Source organism: Peromyscus maniculatus, chromosome X (assembly GCF_049852395.1).
Source record: "Peromyscus maniculatus bairdii isolate BWxNUB_F1_BW_parent chromosome X, HU_Pman_BW_mat_3.1, whole genome shotgun sequence".
NCBI classification, from domain to species: Eukaryota; Metazoa; Chordata; class Mammalia; order Rodentia; family Cricetidae; genus Peromyscus; species Peromyscus maniculatus.
The window spans coordinates 115,168,762-115,191,481 of NC_134875.1; the positions used below are offsets into that span (position 1 = coordinate 115,168,762).

Consider the following 22,720-nt stretch of genomic DNA (forward strand, 5'->3'; position numbering starts at 1 on the left):
GGGTGCGGGTGGAAAAGGGGCAAAAGGCTAAAGGGCTTTCCCAGCCGAGCCCCGCCCCGTCTCTGCCCTTTTTACTCTTTCCCCAGCTTTATGAGCATTTGGACAGCATCTTTTTGGGCTTGTCCTACCGGGTCTTAATTAGTGATTGCCTCGAAGTGACAGCTTCGCCTTTACAGCTCCAGCTGGACCATGTTACCCCCAGTCCCCGCTTCCCGCCCCCCCCCCCCGCCCCTTGGAAATGGAAAAGTCACCTCCTGAGCCTAAGTAACGCAAGCTGAGGGCAGTGTTTCATACCCGAAGTCCCAGCATTTGGGAACTGGAGGAAGGAGGATCAAGAGTTCAAGGCCAGCCTTAAGTACATAGTGATTTAGGCTAACCTGAGCTACATAAGACCTTGTGTTAAAAGCACAACAACACTTAAAAAAAAACCTGGGAGCTGGAGAGATGGCTCAGAGGTTAAGAGCACTGACTGCTCTTCCAGAGGTCCTGAGTTCAATTCCCAGCAACCACAAGGTGGCTCACAACCATCTGTAACAAGATCTGATGCCCTCTTCTGGCCTGCAGACATACATGCTGTATACATAATAAATAAATAAATAAATAAATAAATAAATAAATAAATAAATAAATAAATAAATAAATAAATAAATAAATAAATAAATCTTTAAAAAAAACCCCAAAAACCTAAAGGAGAAAAGAAAACAAAAATTTGCAAGCAAGAAGTTGGGGTGGAGTACGTATAGATTAAAAATGGTTTACAGTGGGTGGGTGAGATGGCTTAGCAGGTAAAGGTACTTGCCACCAAGCTTGTCAACCCGAGTTTGATTCCTGGTACCTATGAGATGAGAGAACTCACTCTTAAAGGTTGTCTGTCCTCTGACCTCCACACATGCTCTGTCGCTACCCATACAAACATTACAATTGAAAATATTTTCCACAGTAGCTCAGAGAACTGGGACTATCACTCAGTGGTAGAGTGGTAAAACACGTGCCCAGCACAGCAGAATGTGAACACACACGCACACAAAGAACTTAGCTGAACATAGTGGTACATATGTGTACTCTCAGCACTCAGGAAGCTGCGGCAGGAGGATCTTGAGTTCAACACCAGCCAGAGCTACATGAGACCCTTTTCCAAAACACAAGAATGAGGGAAACAGAATATAAAACGCTGATGGATTACATGGCTCATAGGTAAAGGTGCCTGCCACCTTGCCTTGACCTGGGACTCACATGGTAGAACCACCTATTCCTGTAACTTGTCCTCTCATTGCCACACCTGTACCATAATATGTATTGTGTTTGCCCCGCACCCCCATACAGTAAATAAAATGTAATAAAGATTAAAAGAAAAGAAAACGTTTGGATATTTGTGCTTTCTTTTTTTTTTTTTTAAGACAGGGTTTCAAGGCCTGGTGTGGTGAGACCTTTAATCCCAGCACTTGAGGGGCAGAGGCAGGCAGATCTCTGTGAGTTTGAGACCTGTCTTGTCTACATAGGACAGCCAGGGTTACACAGTAAGTTGTTTTTTTCTTTTTTCTTTGTTGTTTTGTCAAGATAGGGTCTCAAGTGACCCAGTCTGGCATTGTCTTGAACTCTCTGCCACACTCACCAAGCCCCACCTCTCTTGTTTTCTTTGTTTTGTTTTGTTTTTCAAGGCAGAGTTTCTCTGTGTAACTCTGGATGACCTAGAATTCGCTCTGTAGACCAGGCTGGCCTCAAACCCACAAAGATCCACCAGCTTCTGCCTCCCGAGTTCAGGGATTAAAGGTGTGCACTAGCACCTCCAGCCTCCTCATCAAGTCTTTCTTATCTGCTTCTGGGAATCAAACTCAGTGCCTTCGTCATGCTAAGTATGTATTCTACCAACTGAGCTACACACCCACACTCTACAATTGTGCATTTTATTTGGATACTAATTCAGCAAACATACTTAAAAAGATTATGATACTTATATAGATGGCAATTTGGAGCTTAAGGAGCTAATGAGATCAAAGAATTGTGAGAATCTATTTAAATTATAGTCAAAATTCAAAATTTGCCATCAACTATTTTGAAGTCAGCAATTCAGTAGGATTAAAGTACATTCACATTACTTTGCAACCAGTCTCCATAATTTTCCTGGGATTAAAGGCGTGCGCCACCACCGCCCGGCCTAATTTTCCATCTTGTAAGCTAAAATTCTTATACAACTTCCATTCTCTTCATGTAAACCTCTACAAAACATCAATTTACTTAATCTCTATGGACCTGCCTACTGTAGATATTAATGTTCAGGGCTGGAGTGCTGCAAATGCTAGAATAGTAGATCTCTTGCCTAGCAGGAAGGAGGCCCTAGGTTCAAACTTCAGTACATGGAGGAGGGGAAATTGGTATAATCATACAATATTTGTCTTTATTTCTTTATTTTTTTTGATACAGAGTTTCTTTGTGTAGTTCTGGCTGTCCTGGAACTCACTCTGTAGACCAGACTGGCCTCGAACTCACAGAGATCTGCCTGCCTCTGCCTCCCAAGTGCTGGGATTAAAGGCGTGTGCTACCAGTAATGGTATTATTATGTGGCTGTGGGTATAGGTTGCCAAAGAAGTTCTTTTCTTTTAGAGAGTCATATTGCAATATTGGAGGACAAAATGAAAACCTGGTCAGAGATTGCTTCAAATTAATACCAGAAGCTCTGGAGAGATGGCTTAGTAGTTAAGAGCACTGACTGCTCTTACAAAGGACCCAGGTTTGATTCCTAGCACTCATGTGTTAGTAGCTCATGACTATGTGTAATTTCAGTCTCAGGGGATCTGATACCCTCTTCTGGCCCCCACAGGTACCTGGCAGGTATGCGGTGCACAGAAAGGCAGGTAAAACACACATATACATAGAAATAAAATAAATCTTTAAAAAACTACTACCAGAAGTGGGGAAATGGTTGGGGATATAAATGAACAAGCTTGTCCTTGGGTTTGGAATTGCTGATGCTGACTGATTTTAATTTTATGTCTACTTTTTTTTCTGAGACAGGGTCTCACCATGTAGCTCTGGTTGTCTTGAAACTCACTATATAGACCAAGCTGACCTCAAACTCACAAAGATCCACCTGTCTCTGCCTCCCTAGTGATGAGGTTAAAGGTGTGTGCCACTATGCCTGGCTTATGTTTATTTTTTTATGTTCTTGTTTTTTCTGTAATAATATTTCAAACAGGGAAAACTGACAAGGAATTGATAAACGTATTTTCCAAGTTCAGACTCTAGATATTTGGTGTGGAATGATGCCCTGTGTGGAATATTCCTTTATACTGTGTGAATATGTGCCACTGTGATTGGGTTAATAAAGAAGCTGACTGGCCAATAGCTGGACAGGTAGAGGTTATGAGGGACTTGCAAAATAAAAGAGAGTGTAAAGAAGGAGAAGAGAGGTCTCTCAGAATTGAGAGGGGACACAGAGAGAAAGAGATGAACTTGTCGTAGTGAAAAAAGGTATTAAGCCATGTTGCAGAGTGTGGATAAGAAATATGGGTTAATTTAAAATGTAAGAGTTAGCTAGTAACAAGTCTGAGTGATTGAATGAGCATTTATAATTAATAATAAGTCTCAGTCTGGTTATTTGGGAGAGGCTGCTGGGACACAGAGAAACTCTGCCTATATATGGTGCCCAAATAACTGGCACCTACATCTACATAAGACTGGAGAGCTTAAAAAAAAGATTCTAAGCACACAAAAATAGAGCCCAACATCAGCTTCCTGATAACCATTTTTTTGATGGGTGATATCACTTTGTATGCTGTGAATGTGTTGCTCTGATTGGTTGATAAATAGAATGATGATTAGCCAGTAGCCAGGCAGGAAGTATAGGTGGGATAAACAGACAAGGATAATTCTGCAAAGAGGAAGGCTGAGTCTGGAGACGCCAGCCTGCCATCCAGGGAGCAGCATGTAACATAATGGCACACAGGTAAAGCCACAGAACATGTGGCAACATATAGATGAACAGAAATGGGTTGAGTTTAAGTGTAAGAACTAGTCAGTGGTAGGCCTGAGCTAACGGCTGAGCAGTTTTAATTAATATAATCCTCTGTGTGTTTACTTGGGTCTGAGTGGCTGTGGACTGGGTGGGACATAGGAAAACTTTCAGCTACAATCTTTTCTTGGATAGGCTCAATACTAGTGAAAAACAGAGGCATGGCTCCTTTAAGAGGCAGCTTCCTTGGCTCCGTGCTAGTGTTAAAGATAGGCATGGCTCTTTTAAGAGGTTCTGTGGGGCTGGAGAGATGGCTCAGAAGTTAAGAGCACTGTCTACTCTTCCAGAGGTCCTGAGTTCAATTCTCAGCTCACAACCATCTGTAATGAGATCTGGTGCCCTCTTCTGGCCTGCAGTCATACATGCTGTATACATAATAAATAAATAAATCTTTTTAAAAAAAAAGAGGTTCTGCTACCAAGCACTTAAATGGGGTTTATGAGCAGCAGGAGGTGTGCTACATAGTGACAACATGGACCCAACAACTTCCCAGAGCTTCAGCAGTAAACATGGCTCCTATCAGTACCTCCACCATGAGGCTAAGCCCACAGGGAATCAAGCGGGGAGGAGCCAGCCACCAACCACTATGGGCTACCACCATACACTAAGGTTCACAGTGCTTGCAGCTGACATAGCAGTATAAGATTCATCTCTTGTGAATACATTTTTGTATTAATACAAGTACAGACTGTGTGTATACAAGTTAGCCAAAGATGATTCTTTGTTTTATGTCTGAGCAGGTAAAATATATATTACATTTTTGTAGTTTTTCTAGGTTTATTTCTTTATGTCTGTAGCCAGGATTTTTAAGGGGGTCTTCCCCAATCAAACCTGATCTCTATCAACCTGGAATGAATTCACAGTCTCTCATCTCCTGTGGAAATAAAAGTATAACCTCTTCCCCAAAGTAGCATATTTTTGACTTCCATTTTGAAGTCAAGGCATTTTTTTTTTGTTTTTTGTTTTTGTTTTTTTGAGACAGGGTTTCTCTGTGTAGCTTTGTGCCTTTCCTGGAACTCGCTTTGTAGACCAGGCTAGCCTCAAACTCACAGAGATCTGCCTGCCTCTGCCTCCTGAGTACTGGGATTAAAGGCATGTGCCACCACTGTCCGGCAAGACATTTTTTTTTGTTTTTTTTTTTCGAGACAGGGTTTCTCTGCGTAGTTTTGCGCCTTTCCTGGAGCTCACTTGGTAGCCCAGGCTGGCCTCGAACTCACAGCGATCCGCCTGGCTCTGCCTCCTGAGTGCTGGGATTAAAGGCGTGTGCCACCACCGCCCGGCTACAGCAAGACATTTTAAAAATATAAAATATAAAGGTTGGTTTAATAAAGCAGTTTTCATAATTCAATGTGTCTTAGCAGCTGTTGTTCCTTCATTAGCAGTCAGAAAATCTAAAGACAACACAATAATATACAAAATCCAGCCTCTCTGTGCATTTCCCATTTTTATGTGGCTTATTATATTTTTCATTACTTTCTTTTTAAGGACTTTATTATTTTTAAACTATTTTTAATAGTTTATTATTTAACTATTATTTGACTGTATATATACCCTTATCTATTCTCTCTCCCAAGCCTATGTATATTTTTAAACACACTGTAACCCATTTAGAGGTTTTTTTCATCTGGATCTGTCTTTACTGAGCATCCATATTGATAATTGGGAGCAACTGCTGAGACATAGAGAACCTCTGCCTGCACCCATGAGTCTGCCTTCCCCTACCATTTTGACAATTCCAGTGATCTTTGGAAATAAATGGAGGAACTGATTATAATTCTGATTTCCCAGTGGTCTAGTTCTCCAGACTGACCTGCATTTACTTTTTATTCAGATCCTGGACTTCAGCTTGACATGCCCAAACTATCACAACTCCTAATAGGTTTATTGAAATATAATTCAAATATCTTGCAATTCACCTGCTTAAAACATACAGTAAAATATTTATGTTTATGTGTATATGGATTTAAATATTTAAAAATATTTGCTTATTTATTTTTATGTGTATATATGTGCCTGCATGAGTTTATGTGAACCATGTGCATGTAGACACCCTCAGAGGCCAGAACACATTGGATTCCCTGGATCTGGAATTATAGGAAGTTGTGAGCCACCTGATGTGAGAGTGTTGGGAATTAAACCATGGTCCTTGGAAAGAAGAGTGAGCATTATTCATTGCTGAGCCATATCTTCAGTCTTCTGGCTTTTAAGTTAAAAAATTATTAGTGTGTGTGTGTGTGTGTGTGTGTGTGTGTGTGTGTGTGTGTGTGTTCGTGTGCGTGTTTGTGTGTCATTTGGTGGCAACTATCTTTACTTTCTGAGCCACCTCACCTGCCATAAACTTATTATTTATTTATTGCACATGTGTATGCGCTTGTGCATACTCACATGCTATGGCACATGTGTGGAGGGCAGAGGACAACTACTCTTCTACCATGTGGGTCTTAGGGGCCCAATTCAGGTAGTCAGGCTTTGCAGACAAACTTTCTCATCAGGACTGCGAGCTCACAAATTGTGGGGCGTTTAACCCCCCCCCCCAGCTCCCCAGAGTTTTCTTGAGTGCGATCAGCAGGAAATATTAGATAGAAGGATTTATTGCAGAGAATATCGCGGCGATAAACAGATAGAAAATAAAGGACAGCCTCGAGAGGGCCTGGAACCTATTCCAACGGGGCCCCAATTTGTCTCTGGCCCAGGGTTTTTATAGAGACGCCAAGGGGTGGAGCAAAAGACCTCCTCCCCCAGCACAGCCAAGTGCAGATCATCTCAGACACCTGCACTCAGGCCCGTGGTCCTGATCATCCTCTATTCGGACCTGCTGGGTAAAGCCACGAGGAACCCCAGAACGGGCTCCCACAACAAATAATGACAGGGAGACTTATTATTCATTATGAAAGCTTGACCTTAGCTTAGGCTTTCTCCTAACTAGTTCTTATAACTTAAATTAACCCATTTCTTTAGCTATGTTCTTTTATGTGGCCCAGTTACCTTTACTCTGTACTCTGCCCATCCTTGATTCCTCCATGTCAGGTTGATGACTCTGTCCTTTTTCCTCTCTGAGTCCTCTCTGTCCCCAGAAGTCCCACCTAAACTCTTCCTGCCTAGCTAAGAATGGCCATTCAGCTCTTTATTAAACCAATCACAGTGACAAATCTTCACACAGTAAAAAAGGAATATACCACAACAAGGCTTAGCAGCATGCACCCTTACGTGCTGAGCCATCTTACTGGACATAGAGATATAATTTTAAATTACTTTATTTTATTTTTGAGACAAGGTTTCATCATGTGTGTTTGCCTAGCTTGGAACTGACTGCCTGGCCTTGACCTCATAGGGATCTGCCTGCCTCTGCCTTGCCAGTGCTGGTATTAAAACCATGCCCCAGCCAGTATTACCCCCTTTTTAAAAATGTTACTTTTATTTATTTTTAATTATATGTATGTCTGTGAGCACGTGCATGCGAGAGCAAGTGCCCACAGAGACTAGAAGTGTTAGATGCCTTGGAGCTGAAGTTACAGGTGGTTGTGGGTGCTGTGAATAGAACTCCGGTCTCTTGTTAGAGCAACAAGCACACTTAACCTCTGAGCCATCAATCCAGCCCCCCCCCACCAATTTAAATATATATATATATATATATATATATATATATATATATATATATATATATATATATTTATATAGATGCAGTAAGCTGGCTCAGTGAGTTAAGGCACTTGTTGTGCATGTCTGGTTACCTGAGTTCGAGCCTCGGAACTCACCTAAAAGCAGGAAAGACCCTTCTCCAGAAAGTTGTCCTCAGACCTCTAGGTGCATGCATACACAGCTCTCCACTCATTATGCACATACACACTAATACTAAATAAAACTTTTTTGTTTGTTTTGCTTTTCGAAACAGGATTTCTTTGAGTAGCTCTGGCTGTCCTGGAACTCGCTCTCATCATCAGAATGGCCTCGAACTCGGAGATCCGCCTGCCTCTGCCTCCCGAGTGCTGGAATGAAAGGTATGCACCACCACACCTGACTATTAAATAAAATTTATTAAAAGGATTTTTATTTTATGTAGAAAGAGCTAGCGTGATCTCTTTCAGTGAGCAGGCATCTTTGAATAATCCACGTTAGAAAAGTCAGGTGCTTCGCACTTCCGGCATGTGGTCAGAAGGTATTTCCGGTTCAGACAAAAGCCATTTGTTTCGTCATTTAAACAACTTTAGAGCCCTAACGACCGGATTTTCCTTGAGGGGCTCCGGCGGAGCTTCGCCCATGTCCTGCTCTCCCTCAGACAGCCAAGGAGGGAAAAAAGACAATGGTATAAGTATTTAACATACTATTTACTTTTAAAATTGTTGGGAAATGTAACAAGACTTGCCATTTTAACCATTTTAAGGGTGCGCTTTGATGGTATTGATGACATTCTATTTTTTTTTTTTAAATTGTAGTTATTTATGGGTGGCGGGTGCCAACTATGGCACTTTCTGAGATCTGAGGAGAACTTTGGAGAATCGGTTCTCTCATTCCAACACATGAGTCCTGGGAATGTAGCATGGGGGTATCAGATTTGGTGCAAGTGCTCTTGTGGGCTAAGTCACCTCACAGACCCTCTAACATGTTTTTAAGGTTGGGGTATTGATTCAGCTTCAAAAGCTAGATGTCGTCTTAGGATCAGTGCCTGTCTTGGCGGTTCTTAGGATCAGTGCCTATCTTGGCGGTTCTTAGGATCAGTGCCTATCTATCTTGGCGGTTCTTAGGATTAGTGCCTATCTTGGCGGTTCTTTTTTCTCTGGGGACAGGGTTTCTCTGTGTAGCCCTGGCTGTCCTGGAACTGGCTCTGTAGACCAGGCTAGCCTTGAACTCAGAGATCCTCACCTCTGGAGTGCTGGAATTAAAGGTGTATGCCACCACACTCAGCTTCTTGGCTCAAAGTCTGTGAGAACCTGAAATTATTGACAATTTTCAGCAAATGGTGTTTAAGCACAATTGGAAAGAGTGTAGAATTGGATTCAGAAGCCCAAGATAGGGGTTCTAATCCTACCACCATTTAGTAGGTGAATAATCTTGACATTTTGGGTCTTTTGGGGTGGCGAGCGTGCCAGAGAGTGAACTTTGAAAAGTAATTTAAAAAAATTATTATTTATTTATGTATATATCTGTGTATCTTCGTGAGCTAGACAGGCAGGGCTACAGAGAAAAATCCCTGTCTTGAAAAACCAAAAAAAGGGCTGGAGAGATTGCTCAGGGGTTAAGAGCACTGGCTACTCCTCCAGAGGTCCTGAGTTCAATTCCCAGCAACCACATGGTGGCTCACAAACTATCTGTAATGAGATCCAGTTCCCTCTTCCAGCCTGCAGGCAGAACACTATATACATAATAAATAAATAAATCTTAAAAAAGAAATTATTAGCAATCAGCATAATGATGACTTTCTAAAAACCATCTTGAGAGTCTAGCACAGTGTTATGTCAGTAGTAGTTATGAATAGATACACTTTGATTTTTTTTGAGGTGTTGGCAATAAAACCAAAAGTCTTGGGCATAGCTAGGCAAGCCCTGTTCCACTGAACCACATCCTAAATCCTTAGGTTTTGTGTGTGTGTGTGTGTGTGTGTGTGTGTGTGTGTGTGTGTGTGTGTGTGTGTGTGTGTGGTTTTTCAAGACAGGGATTCTATGTGTAGCTTTGGGGCCTGTCCTGGAACTCACTCTGTAGACCAGGTTGGCCTTGAACTCAAAGAGATCCACCTGCCTCTGCCTCCCGAGTGCTGGGATTAAAGGGCAACTTCTTTTAATTAATGTACCTTTGATTACCATTTCACATTGCTGAGGCTCAGGTTCTTCATTCTAAAAGGGGCATCAGCCAGATGTAGTGGTATATGCCTGTAATCCCAGCACTGAGAGCTGAGGCAGGAGGATGAAGAATTTGAAGGTCATTCTTCATATGTAGGACCCTTACCCTTCATATGAAGGATCTTAACCAAAATCAAACCAAAGCAAATCAGAGAATCATAGTTTTTTTTTTTCTGCTTGTAAACAGGAATTGAAGTAGTAAGATGTGATCCAATTTTTTTTAAAAAAAATTTCTATTTGTTTTATTGACAGTAATTGTAGGAGACCACTTCCAACCTGTTGAAGGGTTCCTGGGGGAGGAGTGAGGAATGAGGAAGCATTAGATAGAAATATAGACGGAGACACAGGATAGCTTTGTCGCACCGATTTGATTCATGATGGGTTTTTGAAACATCGGCAAGGGGAGGGGCAAAAGACCACACCTTTCAAGGTTGAGGTTTAAAGTACCAACAAGTGTAGACCCTTCAAAACACCTGGTAACCTGGTAACCATGCCCTTGGCCAAATCATCCCATTATGCAGCCCTGCTGGGCAAAGAAAGCTTAGACTTTCTGATCTTGAGCAAGGCCTTACTAGGGAGCCTCTGTGGACCCCCACAAGTAATACTGTTTTATCTTTTTCCCATGGATATTTGTGGCTCTTGCAAGGATACCAAGTGGAGTGATACCTCTGTGTTTTTTCCCAGAAATTGACTCCTCAATTCCAAACCCTTGCTGTTTTTGGTAAGGCTGCTTTTTCATCCTCCATGGGAAGAAATTGCATTAATAAATCTTTGTCTTTTTTTTTTTTTTTTTTTTTTTTGGTTTTTTGAGACAGGGTTTCTCTGTGTAGCTTTGCGCCTTTCCTGGAACTCACTAGGTAGCCCAGGCTGGCCTCAAACTCACAGAGATCCGCCTGCCCCTGCCTCCCGAGTGCTGGGACTAAAGGCGTGCACCACCACCGCCCAGCCAATCTTGGTCTTTTGTTATGCAGCCAGAGTCTACCTTCCTGCCAATATTAGGGGCACTCGCTTACATTCTGCGAAGTGCCTTGGCCTCAGATAACCCCTTCAACTTCACTATCTTTCTGCCTTGCCACTTTCCACCCTCCCACATCCAACACCACACAGGCAATGCTGTTCAAGACTTGATTCCAGGGATGCCTTATCTCAATTTTCTTTACATTGTGTGTGTGTGTGTGTGTGTGTGTGTGTGTGTGTGTGTGTGTGTGTCCGTCCGTACGTCCGTCTTTGTGGGCATGATTTGCTAAGGGATGTGTGTATAGGTCAGAGGTGGGTTCTGGAGACTGAACTCAGGTTGTCAGGTTTTGCTATAAGCCTCTTGATTCTTCTTGTTGCTTCCCTCCAGCTCCACAAGCCCCATCTGATTAAGTGGCGCAATGTTATTTATTAAGCAGTGCTGTTTATCATGCGAGAGAAGCCACGAGGCACAACGAAACCCACTATAAGAGTTTATTAAGGGAAGGGAATAGAAGGGGTGTGCAGAGGCCTATGGAATGATCGTGCAGGAAGAGAGCAGAGGAATAGGTGGAACCCACTTTTATAGCCCCCCCACCACACATGCGCATATGGGTTTATGTAGCTATGCAACGCATGCACATAGATTGTGTGACCACACTGCGTGCAGATTACGTGATCATTACGTGGTCACGAAGCACAGGGATTATGCAGGATGTAAGGCTCTAGGATGGCTGAGCATCTTGCCTGGCTACTGGACAGTACATGCTGGGTCTTGTAGCTGGGGGAGTGGCTAGGAATTCTAACACCATCCCTGTCTCAGTTTCCTTTCTTTTAAAAATGTATTTTGTTTTGTGTTTGTGTTTATATAGCTATGTGGACATGCCATGGCTCCTGGAGGAAGGACAGAGGGTAATTTTCAGGAATAAGTTCTCTCTTTCTGCTCTGTGGGTCCCAAGGATCAGACTCAGGTCTACAGTTTTGGTGACAAGGACCTTTACTGGCTGAGCCATCTCCTTGACCGTTTATCTCAAATTTTTATTGCATTTCAGCTGGTGTACCCTAAACTGTCTCATCTTTGGAATTGCTTCTCCTTTTAAATCTTTATTTACTTGTATTTATTTTTAAAATTATTATAGTATATGTATATGATATGTGTGTTTAGGGGAATGTGTGTGGAGGTCAAAGAACAACTTTTGTGCAGTTTGTGCTCTCCTTCTACCTTTTTTTTTTATTATGGATTTTGAGTATTGACCTTAGATTGCCAGGTTTGTGCTGCAAATGCTTTTACCCAATGAGCCAACTTCTTTGACCTTATTTATTTTTATTCATTTTTTTGACAGGCTCTCACTCTGTAGCAAATTCATGGCCTTGTTTTCTTTTATCTTACATATATATATATATATAGTCATAAATTCTTACATATTTATATTCATATATATATATCTCCATAAATATATAAATACAACCTGCCCAATCTCTATAACGTTATGTTACCTGTGTGTATATCATCTTAGGGCTGACCATTTGGTATTGGAGAACCTATTGGGGCTCTTCTCTGCGGAAGACCTTTTCTCCCGCTCTCTACAGTCCCCAGTTGCCCGCAGTTCTTTGTCTAGGGTTGAAGCCCCCTGAGCTTTCTTCCCTCCCATGTCAGCATGTCCTTTGGTGTCACTGTTGTTCAGGTCCTGCTTAGGCAGCTGTGACGATGAGACTTCATGGGTATAAGCCCCTCTGACATATTTCTAGGAGACAGAATCTTACAGGAAACTTCCTGTTTGGCTCTTACAGTCTTTCAGACTCTCTTCCAAAGTGATCCCTCAGCCTTAGGTGTAGGAATTGTGTTGTAGATATATCAGTTGGCACTTGACACCACAGGATCTCTTATTCTCTGTATTTTGATTGGTTGTGGTTTTCTGTAATGGTCTCCAGCTTTTGTAAAGAGAAGTTTCCTTGGTGAAGGATAAAAACTAAATTTGTCTGTGGGTGTAAGGATAAATATTTAGAGTGTAGTTAGGGATTATGCTCCCCCTCACTTTTCTTTTTTGTAAAGTAGTGGTTGTTTCTCCTCCAAGACCCATGACTTTACTAGCTCTAGGTGGTTGACTAGGTTTCCAGTACCAGGTATGATTTCCCTCCTGTTGAATGAGTCTTAAGTTCAATTAGAGAGCTGCTGGTCACCACCAACATGTGCCTATTATAGATATGATAGGATAAAGAGTAACAACTCATTTAAAATGTTTTACATTGCTATGGATTTTAGTTTATTGATGCAAATTTGAAGTTAATTTTGTTATATGTATATTTCTACTCTTGTTTAATGTATTATGTTTGTGCAGCTCATTTAAAATTGTAATGTTTAATTAAAAATACAGATTAATAATTAGTCATCTATAATAGTCAAACTTATAGCCATGTTAGTTAAGTTTTCTGGTATACACAGATATATTTCAGATAGATAGGTAATCTTCAAACGCTTCAAAGACCTACAGAATATGGCATTTAAAATATTTTAATAACTTAGACTTTCCTGGACAATAAGATGCGTCTGCTCCTGCCAGTACCATTTTACTTCAAAGAGAAAGATGGGCGTCGAAAACATTCCATATGGAGTTTATCTTCTTCTTGGCAAAAATAGCCATTTGGGCAAGAAACTGTTCTTGCCTGGAATGCTTGACAAAATGTTGTATTGACTGGACATTCAGGACCCATAGCAAGGTGATCACTGAACTTTGCAAGGCGAGATGGTCCTTCAGGTTCCTGCTTCGCAGAGGAGACTGCCAGACATTGTATAGGACACAGAGAGATGCAACTGGGAGACTCTAGGCTGAAGATGGATGCACCAACGTTACAGAAGACTGAAGACTGTCCAGGCAGGCAGCTATGTCTGTCATTTCCAGAATTTTGGAAGTTGCTTACAATGCTCTTCCTGTTTACTTAGGTAATATTATATTCTTCTGAGGTCTTTGATGTATTTGAAGACTAGATAGTTATGATTTTCCTTGGTTATGATAAAAGATAAATTAGATATGAAACCTTAGACTCACAAATATAGGATAGATAGAATATTTTCCTTAATTTTGCCAAATACAAATAGATTAGATATTGTAACTATAATTCATGCTTGATAACTGTTCTATTATGTTAAAGTTAAAACTCTCCTTTTTGATTAGACAGAAAAGGGGAAGTGTTGTGGGATATCTTTCTGTATGATGTGAATATGCTCTGATTGGTTGATAAATAAAATGCTGATTGGCTAGTAGCCAGGCAAGAAGTATAGATGGGGTAAGCAGAGAGGAGAATTCTGGGAAGTGGAAGGCTGAGTCAGGAGTCGCCAGCCAAACACAGAGGAAGCAAGATGACAAGGCAGAACTGAGAAAAGGTACCAAGCCACGTGGCTAAACATAAATAAGAATTATGGGTTAATTTAAGTGTAAGATCTAGTCAGTAATAAGCCTGAGCTAATGGCCAAGCAGTTATAATTAATATAAACTTCTGAGTGATTATTTTATAAGCGGGCCATGGGGCTGTGAGGGCCTGCTGGGACCAGAGAAGCCTTCCTACTACATGTACCACTCCTGTACCCTTAGGTTATTGTGCCATGCTGGTCCTTGTGGTTCATAGGTGTTATAGCTGAGTGAGACTGTCGGTGTTTCCTTCCTGGAAGCTTGCATGGCACCATGAAAGCTAGTCCTCAGGGAGGAAGCTTTTAGGTCAGATCCAGCTCAGGGATTTCTGGGCCCTGTTTCTGAAGTTCATCGTGTCTTCTTCAAAAGGGATTTACTTCCAACTGGGAGAGGCAACCAAGGGCAACATCAATAGCTTATAATGTTTTGGGAGTCTCTTGGACAACCTGGACCAACAATTCAAAAGGGAGCTTCCCATGCCTGCTGTTGGAGTTTTTGTTAGATGGTCTATTGCTCTTGGAGGGAACATTATCAGCCCAGATGGAAAATTTTCACTTAAACTGTATAAGTATGGACAGAGTTATATGTATTACATGTAATTTTTGGTAGATAATAATATGATGCTTTATGACTTTTGGAATGTATCTTTACTATTATTTTAGTCTCCACCCTCCTTCTTCTGTATTTATCTCTCTCCTCTCATTTTTTTCTATGTTTCCCTTGAAGGACATTTAGGTTATTTCCATTTCCTAGCTATTGTGAACAGTGGCAATATTTATTTTATTTTGCCTGTATTTCTGTGCACAGCATTCATGCCTGGTGCCTGCAGTGGCCCGAAGAAGGTGTAATATCCCCTGGAACTGGAGTTACAGACTGTTCTAGGCTGCCATGTGGATGCTGGGAATTGAACCTGAGTCCTCTGGAAGAGCAGCCTGTTAACCACTGAGCCAGCTCTCCAGCCTCTCATGTATTTATTTATTGTTGACACAGGTTCTCATGTAAGCCAGCCTTGCTTCTAGCTCACCGGGTAGTTGAGGATGACTTTGAACTTCTTATCCTCTTGTTTCTATCTCACAAATGCTGGGAATACAGGCCTGTACTACCACACTGGCTTTATGTGGTGCTTGGGAATCAAACTCAGGATCTCATGTATGCCAGGCAGGTACTCTCTACCAAGTGAGTTATAACCCCGTACCCTTTTAAAATTTATTTTAATTTTTTAAAAGATTTATTTATTTATTATGTATGCAGTGTCCTGCCTGCATGTACGCCTGCAGGCCAGAAGAGGGCATCAGATTTCATTACAGATGGCTGTGAGCCACCATGTGACTTTGGGAACAGCAGTCAGTGGTTGTTAATCACTGAACCATCTCTCCACCCTTATTTTAAAGAGAGAGAGAGAGAGAGAGAGAGAGAGAGAGAGAGAGAGAGAGAGAGAGAGAGAGAGATTGAGATTGAGATTCTGTTACAGCCCCCATGTGTAAGTCAAAGGACATCTAGGTGGAGTTTGCTCTCTCCTTCCAACATGTAGGTTCTAGGAATTGAACTCAAGTCCTCAGGTTTGTATGGAAGTGTCAAATCACTGAGCCCTCTTACTTACCCCTCCCCCATCTGTTTTATTTTTAGTTTTGTTTCTGTGTGTTGGTGTGTGCAGATGCCAGGTGCGAGTGCCATAAGGGGCTAGAGGAGTGGAATTCTTCCGGGGCTGGAGTTCCAGGTGGTTGTGAACTGCTTGTCTGATGTGGGTGCTGGGAACGGAATTTGAGTCCTCCGCAAGAGCAGTAACTACTCTTAACCACGGAGTCATCTCTCTGGCCCTCTATATTTTAAAATTTGAGACAGGGTCTTGCTATGTATCCCCAGCTGGACTGGAACTTGCCTTTCTCTGAGTCCTAAGTGCTGGGATGACCGACGTGAGCCCCCAAGCCTGGCTTGCCTTTGAAATCTTGACCTTCAGCATCACAGTCTCTGCTGCTAAACTCACCTGTGCTTTTGCTCCCTTCAGGCCCCTCTTCCCCTCTCTCTGCCCGGTAGGCTCTCGCTGCCTTCAGTCTGTGTACTCTAGGACTCGACCTTTGGCCTCCACTACAATGATATGCTTTAAAGAGTCTCCCACTTGGCCCACTTGACACCACCAGCAAACTGGTCTTAGCAGTCAACTATATTTATATATCTTATAACTGGACATCAGTGCACAATTGCCTTTCTAAACTCCACTAGGTCTTCAAGGAATATTTGTCTAAGTGGTGAGTCTTGTTTTATCCTGGTTATTCAAAAATTTCATGATCATTTGGGAGGCAAGGGGAGGAGATTGCTTTAAGTTTGAGACCATCCTGACCTTCTACACATAGAGCTCCAGGTCAGCCAGGGTGAACATAGTGGACCTCTTTTCTATTCCTAAGGTCTCACATAACCGAGGCTGGCCTCGAATTTACTAAGTACCCAAGGAGGATCTTGAACTTATGATCCTCTTGTTTCTATTTTCCATTGCTGCGATTATAGATATGTGCCGTCGTGGCAGATGGATGCTGTGTGTTGAAGATACGATATGTGATCTTGTGTTTGCTAGGCAAGCACTCTACCAAATTAGCTGCATCTCCAGCCCTAGCCTGTCTCAAAAACCAAAAGAGAAACTAGCCAACAAGACCCCAAAGGAACAACAAAAACAACCAAAGAAACAAAACTTACACGGGTTCCCTAAAATTTCAGCTCCCTTCAAATCTGTGTCTAGTTAGTGCCTTCCTTTTTCAGCTGTTTTCTCCCTTTCTTCACCTGAAACCACGTCTGGTGTCCTTTGCCACACTTATCTTTTCAACACTCCCCCACCGTCACTTTGGAAGCCTTCTCTCCTACTTTCCTCCGCTCCTCCCCTCTCCCTAACTTCGTGCTAAGGAAGTTCATTTACCAATGGACATGTAGATGGGCGGTGAGCCCCTAGGCAAGAATTGGGCTTTGTTTTTCTCCTTTCTCAGCTTTTGGCTCCCGGACGGCTCTGTGGTGGGACGCTCTAGCATTTGTGGTGAGTGAAGTTGGCGGGAGAGCGAAGGGGCTCTGCTGGCCAGGTTCTGAGCTGTCCAGAAGTCGTAGTGGTTGGGCTGAAGCTAGCTCACCACCGGAGGGAGGGAGGGGCAGGCCCAGGCTGAGCGTGGCCTGGGGCCAAGGGCGACTAGAGCGGAGGGTGATGGGAGTTGCCTGTGCCGTAGGGAACACTTTTTAGGCGCCTGTTCTGTACTATCGCTGGACCCCACCGCTGCAACACCCCCAATTTCACAACCAGCGTGAGTCAGCTCGGCCGGCTGCAGGACCGCCAGGGGAAGGTGGGTGAGGAGGGCTTCTCAGTTCCTGGGGCGGGCAGGACCCCGTGGTGACTGGAGCACCCTAGATGAGGTCCCTGCTCCCGCAGGACAGGTGAGCGCCAGGCCCAGCTGGCCGCTGGGTGGAGCTGCTTGAGCCACACTCCACGGCGTCCTCGCCACTACACAGGTAACTCCCTTCTTGGGCCTCCCCCGAAACCCCTCGGGCCTCGGTGCCCAGACCACCATATTTCCCCCGGGGCCATTTCGGCCCTGCCCGGAGCATACTTGGGGCCTGGATGCTTTTGTCCCCTTCCCGCTGGTGCCCACGCCCGGCCCACAGCCATTCGCTTCTCGCACACAGTGCTCGGAAACCTTGGCGATCGAGCAGGCCTTTGGGACTGGGGGACGCCCACTTGCTCCCAGTGCCGCGGTCGCCTGTCCCCTGGCAGTAGCTGGTGACATGGGGTCCAAATCGGCGCGTCCCTGGGGTGTGTCTCTCCGCACAGGATTCTGCACCCCCAATCCCTACTTCTCCCTGCTTTGTGGATCCCCGAGATGGCGTTGGCGGAAGCGAAACCGCCCGCAGGGATGATTCGGTTTTTGAGTAGGCTTTCTATATCAGCTCATAGGTTAAACAACAACCCCCTTAGCTGGCCTCAGCATACTGAGCACTACCGCCCGGGGGGAGGCCGACTTGTACTTTATACCCAAGAAATTTTCCGCTTCACCTCAGGTCGATGGGATTTAACTAGACTTAGCGGTTTCCACCAACCCACAAAGGTCCCTAGTACCCCCTTTCTAGTCAGTTCATTTCCCTGCCCACCCCCCTTGCACTGTTTTGATGATCATCGTCTTGCCTTAGTTTTGCCAGTCACAAACGTCGTAAAAGGGGCTTATCCAGTAAGTACTTTTTTTGTGTCTGATTTACATTACTTTAAAAATGAACATCATTAGAAAGATGTCTCTTGGTGTTTCTGTTGCTGTAGGCCTGCACAGTGGAATGGAACCACTGGTCATGTGTGGCAAGTTGGAAATGAGATGTGCTTTAATAATGTGCTTGTTTTTTCCCCAAGGCTTAGTACAAAGCTGGTGACATGTAGCTCACAAGTAAATTGTTGCATCCATTACAGCGTTTCTCTTTTCTTTAAGACAGGGTCTTATATAGAGCAAGTTGGCCTCAAACTCATCCTCCAGCCTCCACACCCCAAGTGCTTGGATTGCAGGCCTGCACCAGCACTCTAAACAAATTATTATAATTTTGAACTCATTAGGTTAAAAAAATATTGTAAGACTTCTGGGAGGTGACTCCTAGCACTCCCACTGATGAGTCTGATACAGAGGGACAGTGAGGTGGAGGCTAGCCTGGACTACAGAGTGAGATTCTCTCATCTCAAAAATCTAACAACAATGCCATTGTTATTAAGGGATGGGAGTGTAGCGGAGGCAGTAGGATACTTGTCTATAGTTTGTAGGAAATCCTGGGTTTGATTATAGCACTGTGTAAATCAGGGATGGTGGTCGCCCATGGCTGTATTTTGAGTTCAAGGCCAGACTAGGCTACTAAAAATGGAAAAGATGTATTTATTGTTAATGGCATCTCTTTGTTGCTCTGTTTCTTTCTTTTTTTTTCTTTTTCTTTTTTTTTTTTTTTCCGAGACAGGGTTTCTCTGTGTAGCTTTGGAGCCTGTCCTGGAACTTGCTCTGTAGACCAGGCTGGCCTTGAATTCACAGAGCTCCGCCTGCCTCTGCCTCTGCCTCCCAGGAGCTGAGATTATAGGTGTGTGCCACTACTGCCCGGCTCCTCTTATTTTGTTTTAATTAAAATATTTATTACATTATTTGTGGTGTGTGTGTGTGCAAATGTGGATACTCCTCCTATAGTCTTAATTTTTTTCCCCCAAACTTATTTGCTCAGGAAAGGTAGAAAGGATTAGGATAGGTATGTAACTCAGTAGGTAGGATACTTGCATAGCATGCACATGAAGCCCTGCATTCAGTCCCCATCACCGCATAAAACCATAAAAACCAGCTGTGGGGCTAGTGAAATGGCTCAAGCTAGTTAAAAGTGCGTTCGAAGCAAGCCTTGAGGACCTGATTTCAATTCCCAGAACCCGTGTAAAAAAGCTGAATGCTGCTGGGTGGTGGCTCACGCCTTTGATCCCAGCACTCGGGAGGCAGAGCCAGGCGGATCTCTGAGTTCGAGGCCAGCCTGGGCTACCAAGTGAGTTCCAGGAAAGGCGCAAAGCTACACAGAGAAACCCTGTCTCGGGAGGGAAAAAAAAAAAGCTGAATGCAGCTGGGCCTGGAGCTCAGTGGCAGAATGCTTGCCAAATATGTGTGAGACCTTGCATTCAATCCTCAGGACTGCAAAAAATCTGTAAAACTAAATCTGTAATAATATTTTTTTTCTTTTGCTGGGTGTGGTGGCATAGACCATGCCTCAAGACAAAGTGAAAGGTGAGAACTAACTTCTGAAAGTTGTCCTCTGGTCTCACTATGTAGGACTTTCAGAACTTTCGAAAACATGAGGATGTGAGTTTGATCCCCAGAACCCATATAAAAAGTCTGAGCATAGTATACATGTCTGTAATTGCAGTTCTGAGGAGATGGAAATAGGCAGATCTCTGGGACTCACTGGCCAGGCAGCCTAGCCTAATAGGTGAGCTCTAGGCCAGTGAGAGAGAGACCCATGTCTCAAAGGAAGACACATTGGAAGTTGTCCGCTGCTCTTGATATGCATCCCCACAGACAGGAATACAGGAGTGTGCACACAGAAGCACATGCAAAAAAAGCGGGGGGAGATGATGTGTTTTTTTCTTTTAGAGACAGGGTTTCTCTGTAACTTTGAAGCCTGTCCTGGAACTTGACCAGGCTGGCCTTGAACTCACCGGAGATCCACCTGGCTCTGTCTCCCAAGTGCTGGGATTAAAGGTGTGCACCACCACTGCCCAGCATGGGATATGGTGTTTTTAATATATAGAAAACTAACAGTTGTCTACAATTCACTCACCTAAATATACTAGCATGGTAGTTTGTTTTTTGACAAATTGGGAAATGGACAATTAAGATTTTCTTCTTCTTCTTCTTCTTCTTCTTCTTCTTCTTCTTCTTCTTCTTCTTCTTCTTCTTCTTCTTTTTTTTTTTTTTTTTTGGTTGTTTCTTTCAAGACAGGGTTTCTTTGCGTAACAGTTTTGGCTCTCCTGGAACTAACTCTGTAGACCAGGCTGGTTTTGAATTCACAGAGTTCCATCTGCCTCTGCCTCCCAAATGCTGGGATTCAAGATTTTCGTCTTAACTTGAAAAAGCATAGATGAGACGCTGTTATATTAATTATATATATATCACCCCTCCATGCAACCAAGTTATTTCTTTTTAGACAGTCTCATATAGTTCATGCTAGCCTTGAACTCCTGACCCTCCTGCCTTAACCGACCAAGTGCTGGGATTACAGGCATGCATCCTGCCTATCTAGGATGAGAGCTCATTTCTTTTTTAGGGTCAAATAATATTCCAAACTATTGATTATTTTATTCCACTTTCCAGATAATAAAACAGGCTAAGAAAGTGTAATTGTCTTGCCTACATACAGTTTGCACAGCTTTGAAACATTTTCCAGTGCTTCTAAATCTTAGGGAAATGTAGTTTGTCATGACAAAGCTAGGTACAGGTCAGAGTTGGCGTGGATGGAAAGTCAAGGGAACGAAGGCAGCTTCTTTTCCTTGTAGGAAATAGCCTTAGCTTTCTTTCTAGTGGCAGGAATAAAAGCCACAAAATCAAGGGAGGGTAGTAGTTGGCAATTAGGAATAAAAGTATAGGAGAGCTGGAGAGGCGGCTTAGTAGTTAAGAACACTGGCTGCTCTTCCAGAGCACATAGGTTCAGTTCCCAGCACCCACACGGCAGCTCACAACTGTCTGTAACTCCAGTTCCAGGCATCTGCAGGCACCGGACATGCACTTGGTGTATAGATATGCATGTAGGTGGAATAACCATATGTGAAAAATAATAATTTTAAAAAGGAACGAAAGTGTAATCATCCATGTGTATGAAAATGTCACAACAAAGCCCATTACTTTGTATGAAAACTGAAAAAGATAGAGCCTACAAAATAATACTTTGTCTGCAATCCCAGAATGTGGGAAGTGGAAGCGGGAAGGTTAGGAGATCAAGGCCAGCCTTAGCTACACAGGGAATTGGAGGCCAGCTTGGGCTACAGGAGACCATGGCCTGAAAGCAACAGGAGCGCAGCAGCAAGTCCACACGCCCCACCCCAGCAGCACCAGACTGGATGTGGTGGTGTGCACTTGTAATTCCAGACCTCGGGAAACTGATACAGGAGGATCATGAGTTCCAGGGTAGCTTAAGATAGATAGGGAAGCCCTTTCTCAAAGAAAAATCAAAACCCCCAAAACTTGTTTCAGTAGTTTTGAGCATTTAAAATGCTATGTGCTTTTGGAATTAGAGTTTGATATGCTCTCTACTGACTTGAGAGAATGTTTCTACTCTGTAACCCTTTAATTTTTTTCTCTTAGGATTTTTTTTTTAACTTTATAGGAGACACTGTAGCCAATGTTGGCCTAGTGTCTCAGTAATCCTCCTGCTTTAGTCTTCTGAGATTACAGGTTAGGTGTAATCTACCATGCTTGCCTTGGACTCTTGTTTATTTATATACCTTTTGGTTTTGTTTCAGGCAGTCTTGCTATGTAGCCCTGGCCTGATACTCCCTGTGTAGCCAGGTTAACCTCAAACTCTTGGCAGCCCTGCCTTGGCCTCTTGAGTTAGTTAGTTTGTTCATTTTTTCCTTCTTTGAGACAGGGTCTCACTGTGTAGCCATGACTGGCCTGGGACTTGCTCTGTAGAGCAGGTTGGCTTTGAGTTTAGGGAGATCTCTCTTGGCCTCCCGAGAGCTGGGACTAAAGGAGTGAGCCACCACACTAGCTAGCTTTCCGTTGTTGTTGGGACTGGGTCTTAGCACAGTCTGGTTTGGAACTCATTATGTAGCCTGGGCTGTGTTTGAACTCAGAACTGTCTTCTTGCCTCAGTCTCCTGAGTACTGGGATCATAGGCTTGGCTACCTTACCTATTTTTTTTTCAAACCTGATACTTTGTTTGTTTGGTTGTTTTTTGAGACAGGGTTTCTCTGTGTGTAGCCCTGGCTGTCCTGGAACTCATTCTATAGACCTGGCTAGCCTAGAACTCACAGGGATGCTCCTGCCTCTGCC

The 22,720-nt window shown here is 43.2% G+C and overlaps 1 protein-coding gene across 6 annotated transcripts in view; it reads left to right on the forward strand.

The window, feature by feature from the left end:
- The first annotated feature begins 8,178 nt into the window (after positions 1-8,178).
- The window catches only part of Ctps2 (CTP synthase 2), a 125,660-nt gene continuing 111,118 nt past the window's right edge, over positions 8,179-22,720 (forward strand). Inside the window, exon 1 of one of the 6 annotated variants that reach the window (XM_042268977.2) lies at positions 8,179-8,312. In XM_042268977.2, the coding sequence (XP_042124911.1) occupies positions 8,310-8,312 (3 nt within the window). In that variant the 5' untranslated portion in view covers positions 8,179-8,309. Of the gene's footprint in view, positions 8,313-17,093; positions 17,224-17,318; positions 17,688-17,921; positions 18,401-22,720 lie in introns of those variants that run through there. The other 5 variants (XM_042268980.2, XM_042268978.2, XM_042268979.2 and 2 more) reach the window with 5 other exon arrangements.